Source organism: Hemicordylus capensis, chromosome 4 (assembly GCF_027244095.1).
Source record: "Hemicordylus capensis ecotype Gifberg chromosome 4, rHemCap1.1.pri, whole genome shotgun sequence".
In the NCBI taxonomy this organism is placed as follows: Eukaryota; Metazoa; Chordata; class Lepidosauria; order Squamata; family Cordylidae; genus Hemicordylus; species Hemicordylus capensis.
In genome coordinates, this window is record NC_069660.1 from 127378214 (window position 1) to 127402221 (window position 24008).

General features: G+C 42.2%; 1 protein-coding gene across 11 annotated transcripts in view; it reads left to right on the forward strand.

Moving 5' to 3' along the window:
- Positions 1-24008, forward strand: part of DPYD (dihydropyrimidine dehydrogenase) — a 773239-nt gene that overhangs the window by 588466 nt on the left and 160765 nt on the right. For all 11 annotated transcript variants that reach the window (XM_053242814.1, XM_053242808.1, XM_053242809.1 and 8 more), the window contains 2 exons: positions 2596-2716; positions 7896-8015. In XM_053242814.1, coding sequence (XP_053098789.1) covers positions 2596-2716; positions 7896-8015 — 241 coding nt within the window. The remainder of the gene's footprint in view (positions 1-2595; positions 2717-7895; positions 8016-24008) is intronic.

Consider the following 24008-nt stretch of genomic DNA (forward strand, 5'->3'; position numbering starts at 1 on the left):
GCGGGTTACAAAAGTTAAAAAACATACAATAAAATGACGATAAAAGTATTAAGCTTAAAATATAAAAACAAACCAAATTTAAAATCTATAAAATACAAGCATTAAAACGATACACAGATAAAAACACATAGAAGCCACAATAAAACAATTATGTAAAAGCCTGGATAAAAAGCCATGATTTAACAAGCTTTCTAAAAGCTGTAATGGGGTCCGAGGAGCAAATAGCCACTGGGAGAGCAATCCAGATTCTGGGGGCAGCAACAGAGAAGGCCCTGTCCCGAGTGCACAACAGCTGGGACTCCCTCATTGTTGGCACCTGGAGCAGAGCCCCCTCAGATGTCCTTGTCAAGTGGGCAGCAACCCTTCGGAGCAGGCGGTTCCTCAAGTACCCTGGGCCCAAACCGTTAAGGGCTTTAAAGGTAGCCAGTGCAGCTCTTTCAGAATGGGTGTGATGTGCTCCCATTGGGCAGCTCCGGATAAAACCCTAGCTGCCGCATTTTGCACTAGCTGCAGTTTCTGGATATTCTTCAAGGGCAGCCCCACGTAGAGCTCATTACAGTAATCCAGCCGTGACGTGATTAAGGCATGGGTAACCATGGCCAGATCTGCCTTCTCGAGAAAGGGATGCAGCTGGCGCACTAGCTGAAGCTCCAGGTAAGGGCTTTAAAAGTCAAAACCAGCACTTTGAACTGGACCTGGAAACAAATTGGTAGCCAATGCACCTCTTTCAGGGTGGGTATAATATTATCCAAACAGGCAGCTCTGGATACAATTCTAGCTGCTGCATTTTGCACTTGCTGCAGTTTCCAAATATTCTTCAAGGGCAGCCCCATGCAGAGTGCATTGCAGTAATCCAGCCACTACGTGACTAGGGCGTGGATAACTGTGGTCAGTTGGTCTTGTCCCCCATGCTGTTCAACATCTACATGAAACTGCTGGGAGAGTTCATTTATGACTGTGAACCGCCCTGAGACTTTGGATCAGGGCAGTGTAGAAATGTATTAAATAAATAAATAGATAGATCTGGGGACATGGACTGCATTGTCAGCAGTATGCAGATGACACTCAGCTCTATCTCTCCTTGTCACCTGATCCTAGGGAAGCAGTGGATGACCTGGGTCGGGGCTTGGTGGCTGTGATGACCTGGATGTAGGTTAGTAAACTGAGATTTAATCCAGACAAAACGGAGGTGCTGCTGGTCAGTATGAGAGCCAATGGGGATGAAGGGATCTGACCAGTTCTGGATGGGGTTGCACTCCGCTTGAAAGAGCACTTGCGCAGCTTGGGAGTACTCCTGGACCCGGCTCTGCTTTTGGAAGCTCAGGTGGAGGCCGAGGCAAGAGGTGCTTTTGCACAGCTTTGGTTAGTGCGTCAGCTGCATTCCTTTATCACGAAGGCAGAACTGGCCACAGTTAACCATGCCCTAGTCACACCGCGGCTGGATTACTGAGGTGTGCGTTCACATATCGCACAGATTTACCCCGAAGTCCGTGCAAACTATCAGGGAACACTTCACACACTATTCATGTTTTTATTTGTGCATTAGAGTATAGCCCAGTTTATATCCAGGGTAAAAAACCCCACCCTTTGCATCTTTTGTGTGTGTGTGTGTGGGGCGGGGGACTTCAAACTCACAGTAAAGCCTGGTAGTAAAGCCTGCTGTTTGAAAACCCTCCAGGGGATACTGCTGCTGTAGCCGCCATACAGGTAACCTCTCCCCCATGCCAAAATTTCCAGCAAAGTTTATTCTCTCTGAAATTGCCACTGTTTGTCCCTCCCTCCACAAACTGTAAAAAAAAGCCCAAGAAATTTGGTGAAATGTATTTCTTTCAATCAGCACTAATTTAAACCTTCTGTAACATATGTGCAGTTCATCGTAATTCAATACAAAACAGGAAAAAACAAAAATCCAAATATAATTGGGTTAGATTAAAACTATATAACTTATTTAATCATTGTAATAAAATAAAATGCAGTTGTAGTACAATTGTAGAACAAGTCCAAATACGGAAGTGCTTGGCAATCATTCCAGTGGCTTTGCAGTCATTGGCCAGAACACTGGAAGGTAAGGGCAGGTTTACTTACTGGAGATAAGACTGCCTGTATACTTTTCCCCTTATATCTCTGTAAAAGCAAAGTGTTAGAAATGCAGCTTTTTAAGCAATGAAGGATGATAATTGAGAAAACTGGTTTGGAATATTATGTATCTGAGGGGCAAAGTCCAGCGTCTCTGGCCAAATCACAGAGGATTTGGCCTTGTCTGCACACCTGTTTTTTCTCCAGGATAATCTGGCTTGCTTTGAAGTTCTAAGCTAGAGGGTATACAGTACCTATGGCAGACCACAATGATTGCTTGCACAATTCCGTGCCATACTTGCCGCTTGGGTTCTGTGTGCTTATTTTGGTGTCCAGTGCTTTGCAGATATTCTTTCCACATTAAGGTGGAAAGGATGACTACAAACTCAGTTTGAGATAAAAAGTCAAAGCAGATCATTGAAGTATAATTTCCGCAAACCACAGTGCAGCAGATTGTCAGAAAGTGTTGATCACATTACTTTTAATTATGCACTGTATTTATCTGACCTATTTGAACAGGATCCAGAGCTGGTGCGGAACATCTGTCGCTGGGTGAGGCAAGCTGTTCAGATTCCTTTCTTTGCCAAGCTGACCCCAAATGTCACAAATATTGTGAGCATTGCAACAGCTGCACAAGAAGGTAACAAACTCAGATAGATCCTACACTGTCATATAGGTTTGCAGCTTGACTGTTAGTCATGACACTGTTATCATTGAACTCCATTATGGAAGCAAACACCATATAGTATGTAGGGGGTGAAGTGGTTGACATCCAGAGTAGCAGAGCATGAACACACCAAGAGGGCATGTCCGCTGTGTGGAGAGCTTTCCTAGCTGTGCAGCATCAGGTGTGCAGTGGAAGCAAATTCCATCAATTTTTTTTGGCTCTGGAAGTGCCCTGTGTCACTTGAAAATATGTCCTGGAGGGTTGAAGCTTTCAGGGATTTATTTTTGGATAATACAGACATTTCCTCAAAATCACTGAAATTTGGTCCCCCCTGCTTCCCATGCAGATGCAACAGTAGTGGGAAAGCTCTCGACATCACGAACACATCTTTCTGGTGTGTCCGTGCTCCATTGTTCTGGATGTCAGCCAGTGAGTTTTTCAAGCTTTTCAGTGTAATTCAGGTTAACATTTTGTACCATGAATATTGGTGGTGCCAGAGGGAGGTGAAGGAGGGTGAGCATCTACCAGATAAGTAGCTTCCCTTTTTTACATACTCCAAGGTTTGTTTTTATTATCAACTGTGAAGGAATAGAACTGTTCCTGCCATCTTGTAATTAGTTTTGTTATATTTAGCATAGTAAAGTGGTGTGAAATGTTCGCCTCTGAGTAGAAAAGTGTGTTCTTTTGCCTAGATAAGAACATAGGAAGCTGCCATATACTGAGTCAGACCACTGGTCTATCTAGCTCGGTATTGTCTTCACAGACTGGTAGCGGCTTTTCCAAGGTTGCAGGCAGGAATCTCTCTTAGCCCTGTCTTGGAGATGCCAGGGAGAGGACTTGGAACCTAGATGCTCTTTCCCAGAGTGGCTCCATCCCCTAAGGGGAATATCTTACAATGCTCACATGTAGTCTCCCATTCATATGCAACCAAGGTGGACCCTGCTTAGCTAACGGGACAAGTCATGCTTGCTACCACAAGGTCAGCTCTCCTCCCTGATACTGGAGTCAAAGCTCTTAAAAAGTAATTTGTAGTTCAGCACTAGGAAGGTGAGAAAAGTGATTGTTTTATAGGAGCTTCTGAAGTTCTCATCTTCCAGAAGTATCAAAAGGTTATTTTCCTTATGAAGTTCAAAAAGTTAGGCCAGAGGGAAAAAACACAAGATACTGGACAAAAAAACCATAGGCTACTTTCCTTCCGATTGGTCAGAATCTTGGATTAGGGGTCAGAGTCAGATTATTTAAACCAGAATGAGATGGAGGGAGGGAAACAGAAGAAGAAGAGCCAGAATAGCCCCTGGTGGCGCAGTGGCTATGAGCCCCTGGTGGCGCAGTGGTAAAACTGCCACCCTGTAACCAGAAGGTTACAAGTTCGATCCTGACCAGGGGCTCAGGGTTGACTCAGCCTTCCATCCTTCTGAGGTCGGTAAAATGAGTACCCAGAATGTTGGGGGCAATATGCTAAAATCATTGTAAACCGCTTAGAGAGCTCCGGCTATAGAGCAGTATATAAATGTAAGTGCTATTGCTATTGCTATTGCTAATAGTAAGTGCTGAAGAAGAGGCTGGGAGCCAAGCTGAAGGAAAAAAGGGAAACGTTTAAGTTGGAAGAAATTGTTTGGTTTTAGAATCTGGCTGGAGGAGGATATCGATAGATACAGGTTTAGATGGATGTGTTTCTTCATTGTTTTTTAATGCCCTTACAGTTCTTATGGGTTACTGCACAAATTATTTTAGAACTTTTCTTGTTGTACAAACCTGTTTATTGATGTTTTTCATAGTTCTTAGTAAAAACTTAACTTTGTTATTTATTTACTTTGGTCTCTGAAACCTTGTTTGTCACACCGTATCTAATTGACATCTCACACTATTTGGTACAAGTAAACTGACAGAGGTATAAAAGAATTCTCAAAGGTGGAAGTGATATAAGGCTGTTTGGTGGAAGCAACCAAAGAGAGAGAGAAAGATAAAATACTTTGACTTGATGGCAGTGGTGAGGGCCATAATAGGGTGGAGCAAGAATGAATCTGAGTGAATGGTTGATTGTCTCCCCTTGAGACTTCTGCCCAAACCAACATCAATTTTTAAAGTAAGTGTGTGTGTGTGTGTGTGTGTGTGTGTGTGTGTGTAGCTAGCTAGCTAGCTAGATTCCCCATTAGTTCACATACATTTATGTTTAGGATACGGGCATTAATGTGAAATACATCATTATTTTCTTTCAGAATCTAACATATCCCCCCTCATCTACTTTGCCTCTTCTGTGCCCAGTCAATATTTTTTCTCCTGATGCCATCAATAAGTCTCTTGCAGTTCCCAAGAAATTCATTTGTTGCTCTAGAGCTTTTCAAGAGAAATTTGCAGAGGCTGTCATGCTCCAAGTAGGAGGAGGAGGTGTGTTCCTGACTCTTTTTGACTCCAAAATCCTGGGGTGAAAACAGCCAAGGTCAGCCTCAGAGTAAGCTACGGGAGGAAGCTAGCACTTCCGTCCTCCTGGCTCACTACATACAGCCGGTTTCCTCTCCAGGGCAACTCTGACAGCCCTCATCATCAGCTGCCTTGCCTTTAAATGCCCTACTACAGACCTGTCAGGGCTTAAAGCCTACTCCAATTCCCACTCCCTTCCTGGTCTCAATTCCTGCTTCCTTCCTCTCCCTATATGGTGGCCTGTCATGGCTCAGACTTCTGAGTCAGAGGAGTCTTCTGAGTCAGAGGAGGAATGGGAGGTCTCAGTTGGGAGTGCAGGCTCAGAGACACAGCAACAGGATTTGGCAGGGAGATCAGATGCTGGAGCTGAGGAATCGGGACAGCTGCCAGACATGAGAACTGAGCAGGCTGATCAGGAGGAGACGGGGATTTTGCCTGTCTTGAGAAGACGTCTCAAGAAGAAGGCTCAGTGGGAGACATGCAGGTGCAGGATATCACAGGAGAGGAAGTAGAAGTGCTAACTCAGGAAAGCCTGATTGGCTGCCGGTTATCTTGAGCCTTATATTAAGCAGTCTGTTCGCTGCACAGATTGCTGTTAGCAACTTTCATTTACCGCAGACCATGTTCCTATGTGGAATTCCTTAACCTTTCGAGTTCCAGTTTGCCCTTGTTCTCTTCTTTCCTGCTCTGTGTTTCTTGTTCTATTCATTCCTTGCTCTGTTGTTTTCTTTTCAGTTATTACTCAGTTATCGTAAAGAGGGGTACCTAGCTTAGTTCAGGGGACTTTATTCGTTTACTACTATTTTTCTTTGTGAGTCTTTCATTTTCCTTCATGCAGCTTCGCTGCTACTTTCTGTTTAACTCACAGGGGGAGAGCTGAAGGGGTTGTAAATCCTGTTTATGACATGGCCCCATCAGAGCTGTTCCCTGCAGCTCTCCCTGCCCCACTTGCAGGGGCGTAACGAGGCTGGAGTGGGCCCAGAGACAAAATTTTAAAATGGGCCCCTCGCTGATACACACACACTCACTTCACATGTGACTTGCCTCTGGGGGGCCCCTCGAGGCGTGGGGGCCCCCAGGCAGCTGCCTCCCCTTGCCTAATGGTAGTTACGCCCCTGCCCACTTGCTCAATCCCACTGGGATGCAACAGGCCTGGAACCATCTTACCCCCACTCTTTTCGGGGGAAGACCAAACACCCAAAGGAGGGATGCCACGCTCCATTTGCACCCTGTCAGACTCCATGGGGCCATTCAGGCAACCAAGTAACATGGCATCCCAACAGAGGGATAGCAGACTTTCCATTTTCTTGTTGCAGTCTTCTCTTTCTGTGAAATTCATATGGAAGAATTCTTCTGGAAATAATACCCTAATTTCAAACACTACTGACCTTTGCATAATGTGGTAGCACTCCCTTCCCTCTACCAGGCAGATGTCCTCATGTATAAGCCAGGTGCTCTCAGCCAATGCCTGATCACATAGATTTTAATGCATTTGTTTCCCCTGAAAAAAAGGAAAGATCACATTAGGCAGGAGTTTGCATGGAACATCCAATTCATATATAACATCAGTATTATGGAGAGGGAGCACACTATTTCTCTAAAAAATTATGCCTAGGTGGCAAATAAACCTGAAACTGAAGTACAAAATCATATTTGGAAATGTGTGAAACCCTTCCAGGAATTTTTACTCATCTTATTGAAACTCTTCCTTGAATTCCTATGGATGTATCATCTGAACAAGATATTTGAAATTAAAAGGTCAGACTGTGCCCTCAGAACCCAAACCACCAGCAAGCTGTGATTAGAGTAGTGTTCAGCTTCTTGGTGAAGGAACTGGTGGGCTAAGCAGTTATGTTTTATGTTACATTATGACCAGTAGTTGTATTGGAGGAAAAAGGCTTCACCACATTTGGTATCCCTCCAAGGAGGAAAAGGGCTATGTTGGAATCATCCTTAAATCCAGCCTCAGCAGGGCAACTAGAGAATGTCAGGAGTTCCCAGTACACCTACCTGTGGTTTTTTGGCTCATTTCAGACATTACATAGAGGCAAAAACAGATTTGCCATCAATTATACACTTAATATGGAGCTGCTGCTGATTACAGCTCCCTGATAAGTAAACCTTTTGTAAAGGTCACTGAGGATAATGGACTGGTTCAAATAATGGTTTGTTGGATCATGAGCTCTGAGCTTCACAAACTCTGCTCCATGTTTCTCCTCACCTTTATTAGTTAAACCAGAGCCCTGCATGGCATTCAAATGCAGGATATGTGGTTTAACTGTGATTTGCAAACCAGGATCTGAAACCAAGATCTACCTGGAATTTCATATCCTGGTTTATCTTCTGGGCCTAGGTGACATGTGCAGCTGTGATTTAACTAGCCAGGATTTTGTCATCACAGTTGCATGCCAGAGGTCAGCAGGGAAGAGGAGGGAGTACATATGCTTGGAGGTCATTCCCTCTACTTCCATTATCTTTTTGTTGGATCATCTGACATGGCCCATGGTATGTGAAGTACTTGGAACACTCCCCAATACTGTGCACTGTAAATATTAACCATTTAATACTAATATTAATAGTACAATGGTGATGAATTGTTTAAAGTTTCTCACAGCTAGAGAGAAAAACGAGGCTTCCATTAATAGTGTTGTATCTACTGCTGTGGAATAATTTTTAATGTCTGTTGCTGTGTTAACAAGCTTATTAAAGCGATCGCTGACTTTGTTCTCAGGTGGTGCAGATGGTGTTACAGCCACCAACACTGTGTCAGGGCTGATGGAACTGAGAGCAGATGGCACACCTTGGCCTGCTGTCGGTCTGGGGAAGAGGACTACATATGGTGGAGTATCAGGTAGGTGTTGCCCTTTCCTGTGCAGAATGTCTCCTTGGAGGCCAGCGAAATATCAGAAAGTTCCTGTAGTGTGGCTAGAATACTGCGTCTGCTGTGGCATGCCGAGTGCTTAAAGCTTGTTGCTGGTCAGTGTTTCTAATAGTCATGACAGATGGAACAGATTGAGTGTGAACACTCTTGGGTTGCCCTTTTCTTAATAGTGAAACACTGCAATGGAATGCAGTGAAAGGGTCACTCCTGAGGAAGGGGGAAATCTCTTTTCTCTCCTGACCCACAGTTTTCCTGGTATTTTTCATTCTGTCACAGTTGTCAGGCCACATGTTAGACAGAGGCTAATCAAAGGGCATTGCAGGAGGAAAATACAAACATTCCCCGTGTGCAATGTGTGGGTTTTATATGCTGTACTTGGCGTCTGTCTCCCTCCTGAAACCTGCTTTCTCGCTATGTTTCCATAAGTGGTTCCCTATGGGATATTAAACCGCACTGACTGATCTAATATTTCTGTTTTACCCCTTTGTGATAGATATACATCCACACACATTATAAGACAGATTCCAGCACAGAACATTATTTTAAACCCTCCACTGGAAAAAGTTTTGGTGCACTAGTACAGAGCTTTATTTTAACTGATGGATTAATCTGTTTGACCCTGTGCCCTCAGTTGCTGTGACAACATGAACCTGGTCCTGCAGAGACAATACTGTGAGCTTCTGGACTGTAGTGGTATGGAGATTAGTCTCCTTGGAGATATAAACAGTGGTAAATATTCATAGCATAATGGTGTCCCACTGTTCAAGCAAAATGCAGCTGAATCAGGCCAAATATATTTGGAGGAGGCTGGACAGACAAAAGGAAACAGCTTTCTTTCATGTTGTTCTATTGTGTGTTGAAAACAGGAAGGCTGTACTGGGGTGATTAGCTTGCTGGGTATTTTTTTTAATTGACTTATACATGTATAGAAACCATTTACAGCAGTAAATTGGTCCATAGCCTTAACATAGATAAACACCCTTTGTGGGGCAGGGGGTGGGGGGGGAGATTTATAGAGAGAATGTAAAGTAAATATAAAATGTAAAGAAAGGTGTTGGCTTACTGCAAAATGAAAACCTAGTCACTTTATTTTGTGTGGGGAGGCAAAGAGGTAGAAAAGCAGGCAGACAGACAGACAGGATAGGATACACACTCCTGGGGTTTAAGTACCTCCTATGCTTTATTTTCCTATTTCAGGTTTTTTTCCAGCCTGCCATGTTGACAGCAAAAGAATAAAAGAGGTCACCGAGGGTTCTGTGCATTAAAAATTAATAAAAGAACTATTGCAGTAGTATTTTATACAAGTAATGCCATTTGCCTCCCCCCACCCCCCGCCGCCGCCATCCCCCCTTTCGTTTTAAGCTGCCATTTCTGAATATTCCTTCATGGTGTGTCAGTCCAATAAGAACTATAAAATTGCTTCATTATGAAAAGCGTGTCCTCTGTGCCATGCATTTAAGGCATGTGTTATAGTACAGATTATAGTAGTACCTGAACTCTTTGCCCTTTCCAGGCCTGTCCCCATTTCCATAGTAAAGCTCTGTTTTCATGGTTGATAATTCACTTCTTTTCGGAGGTGGGGGGGGGGGGATCACTTGTGGATGGAAACCTCCCAGGCTGTGGAGAGAAATGTGAAAAATATTGCCTCTGAAGTTATACCAATATCAAAAGTAATTTTTGCAGTAATATTTTAAAACTAGCAGCATTTACAGGACAGGTTAATAAAAGGAGGGTAGGACAAGCAGGACTAAAATAGGGCACAATCTGGCCAAAGTGAAGTTATTTTAAGTCCTGTCGGTTTCAATGTGATAGAGTTTAGCAAGCAGGTGATGAATTCTTTCCTTAATTCTTCCCTTCTGTTCTTACAAGTGCTTAATGGGTAGATTTCAGAAAAGTAGCTGACTAAGCAATAAAGTTCCCTAGAGTTTAATTAACTTAATTTAAAACATACAGATTTAGTATAGGGGGTAAACTACATCAACAGATATTGTATGTTTCCACTTTCCAGTTATTGGCAGAAGATATAACATTCTGGCCTCTCGTTCCAGCTCTTCCCAGCCTGTGTTGCTTGGGGTTTGGCCTCTAGGGTCTGATTTTTTTAATACCAGAGCCAGAAAGAACTTTGACCTTCAGCTTTATCTATGCCTTAGGGCTTATACAGAGTTATAGCAGAGGGGAACACCCTTGGAATCATTCTCTTATGCTAGATAATAATCATCTATCCTTTGCAGTGAGTCTTACACCCAGATTTTCTGTTGATGGTGCTGGGTAAATCTGTGTGCCTCCCTCACAGATAAGTCATCTCTGCAGAAGGAAGTAAGCATTATTTCACGCTTTAAAAAGAAAAGGCTAGTTCTATTAATGAAATACCCTCTTCTCTATATCTATTAACTTTTCTTTAAAAAATTCCTTAATAAAAGGAATTTCACCTTTTCTAGAAATAGGTGAAACCTACTTATGTTGATTCAAAATGAGCTGGGTATTTCTGAGCCCTGTTGTAGAGGTCTTTAACTTTTTTTCTTGAGAATTGTTCAAAGCCTAGAAAGAGCCAGAGGGGTTCCTCCACCTTCATAGAACAGCCCTGCTGGATCAGGCACAAGGCCCATCTAGACCAGCATCCTATTTCACACAGTGGCCCACCAGATGCATTTGGGGAGCCCACAGGCAAGAGGTGAAGGCATGCCCTCTCTCCTGCTGTTGCTCCTCTGCAACTGGTATGGAGAGACATCCTGCCTCTGAGGCTGGAGGTAGCCCACAGCCACCAATCTAGTAGCCATTGATAGTTCTGTCCTCCATGAATTTGTCTAAGGCCCTTTTAAAGCCGTCCAAGCTGGTAACCATCACCACATCCTCCTGTTCCCCGACCTTCAGTTTCATGGGATGACCCCTGATTCTAGTGTTGTGAGAGAGGGAGAAAATCTTCTCTCTGTCCACTCTCTCCACTCCATGCATAATTTTATACACCTCGATCATGTCTCCTCTTAGTTGTCTCTTTTTCAAAGTAAAGAGCCCCAGATGCAGTAGCCTTGCCTCATAAGGAAGATACTCCAGGCTCCTGATAATCTTAGTTGCCCTCTTCTAAACCTTTTCCAGTTCTAAAATATCCTTCTTAAGATATGGTGACCAAAACTGTACGCAGTACTCCAGATGTGACTTCACCATAGATTTGTATATGGGCATTATCATATTAGCATTTTTATTTTCAGTCCTCTTCCTAATGATCCCTAGCATGGAATTGGCCTTTTTCACAGCTGCCGCGTACTGAGTTGACACTTTCAATGAGCTGTCCACCATGACCCCAAGATCTCTCTCCTGGTCAGACACTGACAGATCTCATCAGCTGATGTGAAATTCGGAGGTTTTGCCCCAATATGCATCGCATTACACTTGCTTACATTGAACTACATTTTGTCGCCCACAGCTTGGAGAGATCTTTTTGGGGATTCTCACAATCTATTGTGGATTTCACTATCCTGAATAGTTTTGTGTCATCTGCAAACTTGGCCACTTCACCGGTTACCCCAACTTCTAGATCATTTATGAACAAGTTAAAGAGCACTAGTCCCAGTACTGATCCCTGGGGGGTCCCCACCACCTACTTCCCTCCTTGTGAAAACTCAATTTATTCCTACTCTTGTGCCTAGGGGAATGATGGAGTTAGGTTCCTCAGTACATGAAAAAGTACTAAAAAATGGAGAGGGGGAACCAGGAAAAAAGCAGAAATAAGAGGAGTACAGCACTGCACCTTGGCCATTCCAGCTCTCCAGCTCCTGCAGTAATGCCCCCCAAACCCTGCAATCCTCCAAATTCCAGCACCCCCCCCCAACATGGCTCTGCACTGCCTCCAGAAGTGCCTCCAAGCCAGAAATGCAAACACACCAGAAGTTAGAAATGCATGCAGAGGAAACACAAATGGCTGAAGTTCACCACCACCCCCCAATAATGAAAACTGAGTATATATAGCCCAACCATGAATAGCCAAAACTGTGAATGGAGAACCCATGATAATGGAAGTGTGTCTGTGTGATATCAGGTGTGCATGATATCAGATATAAATTCTTGGGTGTTTTTCACACAGCAGGCTTTATTGAGAGTTTATGGCAAGTTCAAAGTTGGGCGGGGGGGGGGACCAACCCAAAAAGTGGATTTCTTTTTAACCCTGAATATAAAAAGTGCAATGAAAAACCCAAATCATGTGTGAAGTGCTCCCCAATAGCTTTCAGGGACTTCTGTGAAATCTGGCCAATATGTGAACGCACACCCTCCATTCCGGAGGAGATGCGAGCTAAAAGCCCTGTGTGAAAAATGCCCTGGTCAATGAATCATTAGAAATAAAAGCAAACGCATTATCTTGGCTTTAGGCTCAGCTGTGATATTACCTTTTCTCTTTACACAACTTGATAAGTTGGATAAAGTGTGGGAACAGGAGAAAAGGGAAACTGGCAGATGAGAGGGTTAATGCCCACGCATTATGAGCCAAAGCAACATTTACAGGGAGCTGGGTTTGGTTTGTAATAGCCCAGAATTTCCAAGCTGGGGGGTTGAATTCTGAATGTTCTCATTTCCAAAAATTTTTGCTGTCCCGAATTCTTTCCTTGATCAGAAGAGGCTGCCTCCTGTCTTTTCAGGTGACAAAGAAGTTTGGCCCCACAGCAAGCCACTGTGTAAGTGGCAAAGAATCTTTGCCACACAGCAAGGCTGCTGTGTCCAATTATAGATGAATTTTTATTTCATTTCCACTTCAGGTTTGAAGCAAGCATCTACATAGCACTTAGGGGAGAAGTTATCCAACTGAAGTCCTCTGGCTTCACCATGTGAATAATGCTAAGCAGCAGCGGGGGGCGGGGTGGAGTTAAGAAGTTCCATTCCAGCTCTATTCTTTAATCACCATCAGGTGGAGACTCTCTCAAGAAACTGACAATGAAAATGGTCTTACTGGATCAGAGATATTGTGTGTCCACTATGGGTTTCTGGTACAAATGATATGAACAAGGGATGCTGAGGTGCTGTCTTTTCCCTCTGGTTATATGTCTTAAAAGAGCTGTCTGACTTTACGGAATCAATTACCTAGAGTGGGGGCAGCATCTGTGACTGGAGGTCTTCAAGCAGAGGCTGACAGCCATCTGTTAGATATGCTGTAACTTTAAATTTGGTCCATGAGACACCTTCAACTCTATGATTCTATGACTTATCAGACACCATATTCCTGACTTCAATTAGGATTGTAGGAATTGGCATGGGCCCATTTGGTTACTAAGTGAATAGCAAGATAGCAACCTAAGTATGTAGTACTCTGGGCTCCTTGGAGGAAGAGCGGGATATAAAATGTATAGATAGATAGATAGACACTGTAGATAGATAAATAATAAGCTAGGTGTATGCATTGCTGTGAGTTTCTGAAGCCTTCATCAGACAGTATTAGCTCAGGCATGGATAAGGTGCATAGCTGGAGCAAGGGGGCAGAGTTTTTGAGATCTTCCTGGACTACCTTTGTAACGCAACGCACCCCACCCACCCCCGCCGCCCACTTCAGGTAGACCCTGGAGATTTAGCACATCCCAACCTACAGTGTGATGGACACGCATCAGGTTTGATTGGTGTTTCTTTTAATAAAACAACAGTATTTGTCCTTTGCATTGCCTTCAAAGTACAAATTAGAACACGGGCGCTTTTTAGCTGGAAGCTTTTCATTTAAAAGGATTTATAATTCAGTCTGTCTAGCTGTGGTTATTTCTATGCTGTGCAATTGTAGCGACAATTTGTTCTATAGGTGGACAGCCTGCTGTTTGCATTTGGCTATGCTATTTTTGCATTACTGAAATAAATTATTCTAATAGGATTAGCTCCAAATTATAGATTTGTAAGTGTAATATAGTTTGCATTACTGTGTCTTAAATAGCAAAGCCTACATTTCAGAATTAATAGCAGCAATGTGCATCTGTAAATAATTCAAATTATACATTTTTTACACTATACTAAGGATTCAGTGCAGGCAACTGTATTTCACAACAAGAACAGAGTTGCCTGTTCTCAAGGTGCCTGCAATGACATTTTTTTTGTTGTTGTTTACAGTGGCATTTCATTTTTATATGGTCTTATAGAAATTAAGGCCCATAGAGTATAACAAATAGGAAATTATTTATCCCATCACCTAGATTAGATTAGCCTAGATTAGTCAAAGAGTAGAGGACTTATGGGGCAGCAATTACTTTCAGGACAACAGCCTGATCTGTTGTGTTTCTGTAGTTTGGGTTTTTTGCGTCTAGGCCACTGAAGTAATCTAATTAATTTTGGTTTCTGAGCATGTCCAGTGTTGTGTTCATGTGTTGTGAGCTGCAGCTCTACAAAATGGACATAGACAGAGGCCTGTGTACTTGTGAATTCCTTTACAAATAAAGCAACACTATTTAACTTAATGATGTGTGCATATGTTACATTCATCAGAAACCAAAACTTTGAGAACATTTCTAGGACATTGAGGCCCGGTTCATACGTAATGCCACACCAGAGTTAAACGTGGCAGAGGTTGGAACTCCAGTACATCTGAATGTGTGAAACTGCAGTTTCTCTGCAAAAGTGACCTATTTACCTCGGCAAACTACAATTTCAACCTTCAGTTTTCACAAAGGTTTCCCACCGAAACCTCCGGTTTGGCTACCAGAGCATTCATAACTATGGTTTCATGCCAATTTTCAAACTGCAATCATAGAGGTTGCGGTGCAGACCCACCCAGGGATGTGGCTGATCTATGCCAGTGGTGCTTCCCACCTTTTGGAGAACCAGCCTCGCCCCTCCTGTCACCTATGCAGCTATGGAGTTGCCTGGCAACAGGGATGCCATGATGCCCATTGCGGTCTTGCCATCCTCTCAGTGGGCATTCCCTATTCCAACACTGTTCCTTGCTCCCTCCCCCCACCAGGCAAGCAGGAAGGAAAGGGGACAGGATGACAGCAAGGACACCAAGTTCTTTGCTCCCTGAGAAATAAGCAGCAGTGATGTATGTTTAGAGGTCCATCACGGAACCCAATGTTCCCCCCATCAGTGCAAATGCTTTGTGGGGGTGGGGGGTGGGTGGGCTCTTGGCCAGGTTCAAAGAGCAGCTCTGAGGAGGGATTCTGGAGCAGCCAAGTTCTATTTTTTTCAATGGAAGGTTGGTCCAGCCCCTTCCCCTTTGAGGGTTTGCACTTCCTAGGCTTACTCGTGAGGAAGATTGGTTGCCAGGGTCAGTAGTGCTCCAGTCTTAGGGAAGTGCACTACTGCTGCAAAGATAGGGTCACCCGACCCAGGGTGCACTGCTCAATCATGAGAGTGAAAGGTCATGGGGAACCCTCTTACAACTCATTAAAGGAACTATCAGCAGGGAGGGGGAAAGGAATACTGAGTAAATTCAGTCCTGACAGCAAAATGTTCCCACTTCCCACAGATCGCTCCCTCATGGGAGTGACAGACCACTGGGGCTCTATATCAAGCCAGGTTGTTGTGTGGAGGAAAGTAGGGATGTACGAACAGTTCGAGGGTGGTTCGGTTCAATGTCAAACTGGTTTGGTTCAGCGGTTCCGGGGTTGAACTGAACAACCCCCTGTTCGGTCTGATTCCGGACTGAAATCTCCCCCCACCCCCCGGTTCGGGGGATTCACAATTTTCTTTTGGAAATTTATTTTGACTTTTAGCCCCTTTGGGGTGCTTTCTCGAGGCCGTGGGGGGGGGTGTCCATGAAGGTTCCTCTCCCCCCCCACTGGCCTCAGTCATCACCACGGCCTGTTTGGCTGCTTTTGGGGGCCTTTGGGGGCCTCCATATTTTGGTGCAGTGGCCATTTTGTCTGCCACCGTGCAAGCGCAAATGGCCTCTGTGAAGCTTGGCATGGCGCAGGGTTGACCGAAACTGGTGTGGGGAGGGGGGACCTTCACGGACCCCCCTCCCATAGCCTAGAGGAAGCCCCCTGAAGGGGCTAAAGGTTAAAAATACTTTTTACATTTTAAAACAAATTGCAAACCCCGACCGGACCGGGAGGGTTCAAAGGGGTGCTGGACCAAACTGGTCCGGTCAGGTTCGAATCAGGTCCAGATTCGAGCCAAATCGGACCAGCCAGTTCTGTGCACATCCGTGGAAGAAAGCCATGGGGAGGGATACCCTGGAGACTGCTTTCCTTGTCTTGGCAACTGCCACCATGTAGCTGGCAAGCTGTGCCCCTTGCCAGACCCTCTGCCCATGTGGACCCTTGTTTACCCTTGCCAGCACCCTGAAACAGCAATCCCACTGTTCCAGGGTCACTTGAAAACAGGGTTTCCCCTCTTCTGTGATTCCCCACGCTGGCAGATCTGCATACAGCAGAACACTGGACCTGGCGTTGAATTCTAAATGGGTTTAAAGGCCCATCCCAGTGCCTTCCCCCTTCACACACACAGCCAGGCTTTGGCACATGGAGTGTCTAGATCTCCTTTGGGTGTGTGCAAGTCTTTACAGGGAATGAGGGTGAGGAGGTTCTGGAGACTCTGTTCTATCTTTTACCATGAAGAGTTGGAGGCCCCACACAAGCAGCCCCCCCTTGGGTGGGTGGGTGGGTGGGCTCAACCCATGAGCTCACAGTCCATGCATTGACCAATGCCTTTACAGCTACATAGCCTTCCCCAGAAGACTGGCCCTCTCATGAGAGGGGAAGCCTGCTTGGCAACAAGCTGCCAGTGTGCAGGATGTTCATTGGGTCTAGATGGACTGCTTTGGCAGTGTGACCCCTTGCAATATAATTTTAGGTCACTGTGGGACAGACCTCCCCCCAGCATCCTTTGCTCTCCCTTATCTACATATCCCCTCCTTGGAAGTCTCAATGTTCCCCTCCCCTCTCCGAGTAACAGGGAAATATCCCCCATCCCGGATATCAGGATGCAGAACTCTTTTGGGGCTGCCAATTCCATCGCTTCCAGAAGTGCTGGCATTTAAAGGGAATTAAATGCCCTTTCCCTGCCGAGGGCAGGTGGTTCACATCTAAAATGCACACTCACTCTCGTCATGCCCCCTTCAAGATCATGGCCAATTGTGGCCACTTCACTGACGTGCTGACACTTTGCCCACAGTCTGACCATGGAGCTTGCTGGAATCAGCCTTGGGCAGCAGAGAGGGGCTACCTGCGCCTGCAACTGGAGTATGTATGGTTGACTGTGATTTGATGAATGTCTGTGGTGTGATTTACAGTTCCAAATTGAAACCGCGGGTTCACCAGCATCTGATTTTGTGTTACATATGAACCGGGCCTGAGTCTGTTGTGGGGAGACTGAAGAATTTCCATCAAATTCTATCAACAGACTTCAGGTTTTTAACTATTCAGATCAAAAATTTCATGTATAAATATGCATGATGATGTCAGAAATGTATTACAGAAACAATTAATTTTAAACAGGCAAATAACTCCATGAGATTATTAGGGATGTTTTTGTCAGAGTCAGCAAGGGAAATTATCAACATTGATTACAACAAGCTATTTTTGAAAGTTAAAAAAAACATTTCAATGGTCAAAATTAAATCTGTCATGGCTAATGAGAATTCAAATTTTTAAAATGTTAATGTTACCAAGATTCTTATTCTTGTTTCAAACCATGCCATTAAAACTATCCCATTTATTACTAAAAAAAACTAATGGAAGCTTATTGATTACTTCATAGGAGGAAATAAAAGGAATAGATTGGCTGTGAGAACAATGAGGAATCTCCAGACCAATGGTGGCTTAGGCTCACCTGACTTAGAGTTAAGGGAAATAATCAGGTTGATTAATGGAGATATAAATAGCTCATGGTTAAATACAGTCACAATCCAGAAAAGATAATGTGGCAGAATAGGAATGTGAGGCCTTCGGTTTCAAATCCTTGCTTGTCAACAACATTGTATATTTGGGATAAATAGAAAAAGTATTTGGCACCAGAGATTTCACCAGCTAGTACCTTTTTAGGACAGCCATTTTTTATTCCCGGGTTGAACACAAAACACTTTTTATTATGGAAAAGGAATGGTTTACATCAACTTCATTACATATTAATATATGACAATATGGTAACTAAAGATGAATTAGATTTAAAAGTTGGTGGAAAGAAAAATAACTTGGCTTGAATATTTTCTGGTTAGGAACTTAATATTAAATTTGGAAACTTCTGTAGAGTTGGATAGAAAACCAACGGATTTTGAAGTTTTAAAATATTCAAGCCAAGTTATTTTTCCTTCCATCAACTGTCTAATTCACCTTTAGTTACCATATTGTCATATATTAGTATGTAATGAGGTTGATGTAAACCATTCCTTTTCCATAATAAAAAGTGTTTTGTGTTCAACCCAAATTGAACCCAAATTTATAATTTTAATTATAAAATTTTATATTTTTATATTATAAAAAATATGTATAGTATTTTCTATTCAAAAGGCTTAATGTCTATTCTTTACAAAATATTAAATGCATGTGGATGGAACAGAAAAAGCCGTAATTATATGAAGTGGGTATTAGATTTAGATACAGTTTTGGGATCTGTTTGTTGGAAGAAAATGTGGAATCAAACCTGTTTTAAATCATGACCTTTGGATATTAGAAACTGAATGTGATTACAGGATAGTATAGAACACCACTTCAATTTCTGCATATGCTTAATAATTGTTCTTCATTATGTTGGAGAAAATGTGGTAAAATTGGGTCTTGCACTCATGTGTTATAATTGTCCAAGGATAAAAAATTCTGCTTCTGCGTTTTGCAATATATAAGATTTATAACCAATAATCTATCACAAATACAGTAGATTTAAAGATAATTTTAAAAAATTAGATGATTTAAAATTGGTTGATAGCATAACATGCCTGATTATGCAACTAGTTACAGCAGAAAAACTTGTTGTAGCAAGTAACTGAAATAACAAAAAGCCTCCTCCTATTAGAACTTGGTTTGAAAAGATAGAGGATCTTTTGGTGCAATACAAATTGTCAGAACATATCAAGGTAAGGTAACCTTAAATCTGAATCATATTGATGATGCTTTTCTAGTATTGCCATTTTTAAATTTTATTGACAGAAATAGGATTAAGTACAAGAGACCTGTAAGACTGCAGTCTATTTATATGTTGTAATAAAGTTTAAAATCTGGTTTTGTCTATGGATCAAATGGGTTCTTGAGCTAATGAGATAAAGAAAAATACATAAAGTTGTATGTGTGTCTATGTTGCCTAGAATTATCTTATTGTTTTGTAGCATATGTAAATTTGATAATTTATGAATTTATTTATAATGGGTCTTTTGTGTTATTTTAATTGCATATTTATTTATTTATTATTTATTTAGCATATTTTTATATCACCCAAAATGCAAGTTCTCTGTATATTTTTCTGATAAATAAATGATGTTTTAAAAATTAAATGAGGAAGGAATGTAAATTATGAATCAATCCTAAATCAATCCTTATTCCTAAATGTATATCCCACTCTTTTTTTGAGAAGCTCAGAGTGGCTTTTGTGGGGCATTGAGTCAATTCCCTGTCCAGACACTGACCAAGCTAAGACCTGGTTAGCTTTTCTCCTCCCAACTCCACTCTTGATTTCAGTAAGATTACAACAGTGCCTATGTTATAATCAAAGATAACAAACAGGCTTGAAACAAAGCCTGCGGCAAGAAACAAAAATGTGTAACAAAGCTTTGGTGTAACAAAGTTTCTTTGCTTCTGGTTGTGGGTTAATGAAATATTGGGAAACCAAAGCAGGTGTAGAAGGAAGTATGCAGTAGAGCGGGAAAGTTTCCTTATATGATGACGATGATGATGATGATGATGATGGGCAAGAGGTATTGATCAGCATTCCAAGAAGTGCTCCCAAGATCTAAATGTTTCTGATTCCAAGATGTTGCCATGTCTGCTATCTCCGCAGTTCACATCTAAAGAGGCACTGAGACTATTGCTTGGTGCCAAGAGACTTGCAGAACTGGAGAACTTCCAGAACTGAAGAATTGGTTGCAGAGTGCATGCAGTTTTAATTTTGTATTTGGAAGTGAAGCTTCCAATTATGTCTCACTGATATGAAAAAATGGTTCCGAGATATAAGGTCTGACCTGTGCTTCAGATACTCAAAAGTGCTATACATTATTATTACTACTGTTTGTTTGTTCATTGCCATCCATTACCGGAATCTTTCATTTTCAGCATAACAATTAACTGCTCTTTATAACAGAGCCTTTGGTAGTAACCTTAATCTAATTAATTAATATGGTGTTAAAATTGCATATAATAAAAGAGAAATCCTTTTGTCTTGAACAGAAATGGGGAAGAACTGACTGCCACTGAGTTTGGTGACTACGTTACTGCTAGATAATAAAAATCAAAAAGGCAGTTATCTTTAGTTGAGAGGGAATATAAAATTAAGACAGAAATTACACTTTATATCAACTTTAGAAAAGACGAATTACATTAAATGTCAGAAAATGTACCTGTGTGACAAAAAATGAAGGTAAGTCAATTTATATCCATACCCTTCCGGAGCATCCATGCACCGTTCTACATGAAACCCTGAAAAGATGCAAATTAGTCACCATGAGCACCTTCCACCATAACTCTGCCCTAGTAGATGATATATCAGTTATGATTCATGAGTATCTAGTCACTCTGTTTGACAAGAAATGTGCACATTTTTCACTGTTTTATTTCATTAATGACAATTTAAAAGCCGATCTCATTTAAATACAAGGTATGTTTTTAAAAGCCTACTTAGCAACAATTTATCACTTCCAGGACCTGTAAAATGCAGAGCAGTTAACAGAGCAATACAGCTATTATAAGGGTTAATCGTATTCTCTACATGTATACTGCTAGCAAAAGAGCTCTTCTGTTTTAAGCACTCATATATAGTGTTTTCAAGAGCTTCACCTACTCTATCTAAAGAATCCTTACAACATCCCTGCAAGATGGGTTGCTATTGTTGTCTCCACATTGCAGATGGGAGGCCAAAGCTCATTGCTTGCCTATAGCTAGTGTGAATTCATGGCTGAAATCCCTTCATACCTTTGAGAGAAGGTTTGAACCAGAAGCTGGTTTAGCCATTTTATACAAGCTCGCCATTTAATGATGATGTACTCCCCAACTCTTTGTTTTTTTTTAAGACTGTATTGTCTGTTTGTATTTAAAACATACAATTAGAAAAAAAGAAAAAGAAAAACTTAACCAAATTGCTGGCTGGCATTCTGTGCAGGGTAACCATGGTGTTAGCAAGCAACCAGGGCTACTGTGCACATAGAAGGCAGCCTTGGGGCTACTGTGAAGGTGGGCTATTGCAAAACTCCTTTAGCAGCACAGCAGCCCTGGTGGCTTGCTAACACCATGTTACGCTGTCCAGAGTATCAGCCAGTACTTGTTTCTTCTTCTTCTTCTTCTTCTTCTTCTTCTTCTTCTTCTTCTTTCTTGTTTACACAGTCAGACAGGTGTTATTGACTGGTTTGTTTTATCCAGACATCGAGTCCTTCCCAAGGACCTGGGATGCCAGAATTTTATTATCAGTGTTGTTGCTGTTATAGGTATCGCTGCAAAATGTAGGCTGTTGTAAAGTTGTTTCTTGTAGTTGGCTGATGGTAATTTCTGTGGCCCCTATGGTGTTGAGGTGCTCTTCAAGGTCTTTTGGAACTGCACCCAAGGCACCAATTACCACTGGGATTATTTTGGTCTTCTTCTGCCACAGCCTTTCAATTTCAATTTGTAGATCTTTGTATTTGGTGATTTTTTCTATTTCTTTTTCTTCTATTCTGCTATCCCGTGGTATTGCTATGTCGATTATTTTGACTTGTTTTTCTTTCTTCTCCACTACAGTTATATCTGGTGTATTGTGTGGCAGATGTTTGTCTGTTTGTAGTCGGAAGTCCCATAATATTTTTACATCTTCATTTTCTTCAACTTTATCAGTTTTATGGTCCCACCAATTCTTGGTGACAGGTAGCTTGTATTTTTGGCAGATGTTCCAGTGTATCATCCCTGCTACTTTGTCATGCCTTTGTTTATAGTCAGTCTGTGCGATCTTCTTACAACAGCTGATCAGGTGGTCCACTGTTTCATCTGCTTCTTTACAAAGGCGGCACTTGCTGTTTGTGGTGGATTTTTCTACTTTTGCTCTTATTGCATTTGTTCTTAGTGCCTGTTCTTGTGCAGCCAGTATTAAACCCTCTGTTTCTTTCTTCAAGTAGCCATTCTTAAGCCATTGCCAGGTCTTGGTGATGTCTGATTTTCCACTTATATTGTGTATATATTACTATTATTATTATTATTTGTTTACACAGTCAGACAGGTGTTATTGACTGGTCTGTTTTATCCAGACATCGAGTCCTTCCCAAGGACCTGGGATGCCAGAATTTTATTGTCAGTTGTTATAGATATCGTGGCAGAATATAGGCTGTTCCCAGTAAAGCTACTTTTTGTAATTGGCTGATGGTGATTTCTGTGGCCCCTATGGTGTTGAGGTGCTCTTCAAGGTCTTTTGGAACTGCACCCAAGGCACCAATTACCACTGGGATTATTTTGGTCTTCTTCTGCCACAGCCTTTCAATTTCAATTTGTAGATCTTTGTATTTGGTGATTTTTTCTATTTCTTTTTCTTCTATTCTGCTATCCCGTGGTATTGCTATGTCGATTATTTTGACTTGTTTTTCTTTCTTCTCGACTACAGTTATATCTGGTGTATTGTGTGGCAGATGTTTGTCTGTTTGTAGTCGGAAGTCCCATAATATTTTTACATCTTCATTTTCTTCAACTTTATCAGTTTTATGGTCCCACCAATTCTTGGCGACAGGTAGCTTGTATTTTTGGCAGATGTTCCAGTGTATCATCCCTGCTACTTTGTCATGCCTTTGTTTGTAGTCAGTCTGTGCGATCTTCTTACAACAGCTGATCAGGTGGTCCACTGTTTCATCTGCTTCTTTGCAAAGGCGGCACTTGCTGTTTGTGGTGGATTTTTCTACTTTTGCTCTTATTGCATTTGTTCTTAGTGCCTATTCTTGTGCAGCCAGTATTAAACCCTCTGTTTCTTTCTTCAAGTAGCCATTCTTAAGCCATTGCCAGGTCTTGGTGATGTCTGATTTTCCACTTATATTGTGCAAATATTGACCATGCTGTGGCTTCTTTTTCCATTTTTCTGCTCGGTTTTTGACTTGTTCTTTCTTGTAGGCCTGCTTTGTTTCATTCGTGTTGAATAGTTTGTCGTTCTTGACCATTTGAAGTGCATCTTCTTCACTGTCCTTTATATATTCTTCAAGGCCTCTTTTCTCCTCCTCTACTGTTTGATGGACTTGCAGCATTCCTCTTCCACCTGAGCTGCGAGGGAGGTAGAGCCTATCTACATCACTGCAGGGGTGCAGAGCATGATTGATGGTCATGATTTTCCTGGTCTTACGATCTAGCGTCTCTAGCTCTGCCTGGGTCCAGTCTATTATTCCTGCAGTGTATCTGATAACAGGTATAGCCCAGGTGTTTATGGCTTGTATGGTGTTCTCGCCATTGAGTTTGGACTTTAGGATTTTTCTAACTCTCCTGATGTATTCACTTCCCATTTTTCTTTTAACTTCAGTGTGTGCGAAGTTATCAGCCTGGAGAATGCCCAAGTATTTGTAACGTTCTTTCTCTTCCAGGTTCTTGATCTTGCTTCCATTGGGCAGTTCGATTCCTTCTGTTTTTCTTATTTTTCCTCTTTTCATTATTAATGCAGCACACTTGTCTAGTCCAAACTCCATTGCGATATCGCTTCTGAATATACAGACAGTGTTTAGCAGTGATTCGATTTCTGACTGGGACTTTCCATACAACTTCAGATCATCCATGTACCGCAGATAGTTTATTTTACTTGATGTTTTAGATGTTTGGTATCCGAGGCCTGTTTTGTTTAGTATTTGTGAAAGTGGGGTCATGGAGATTACAAACAACAGAGGGGATAGTGAGTCCCCTTGGAAAATGCCTCTTCTAATACTAACCTGTC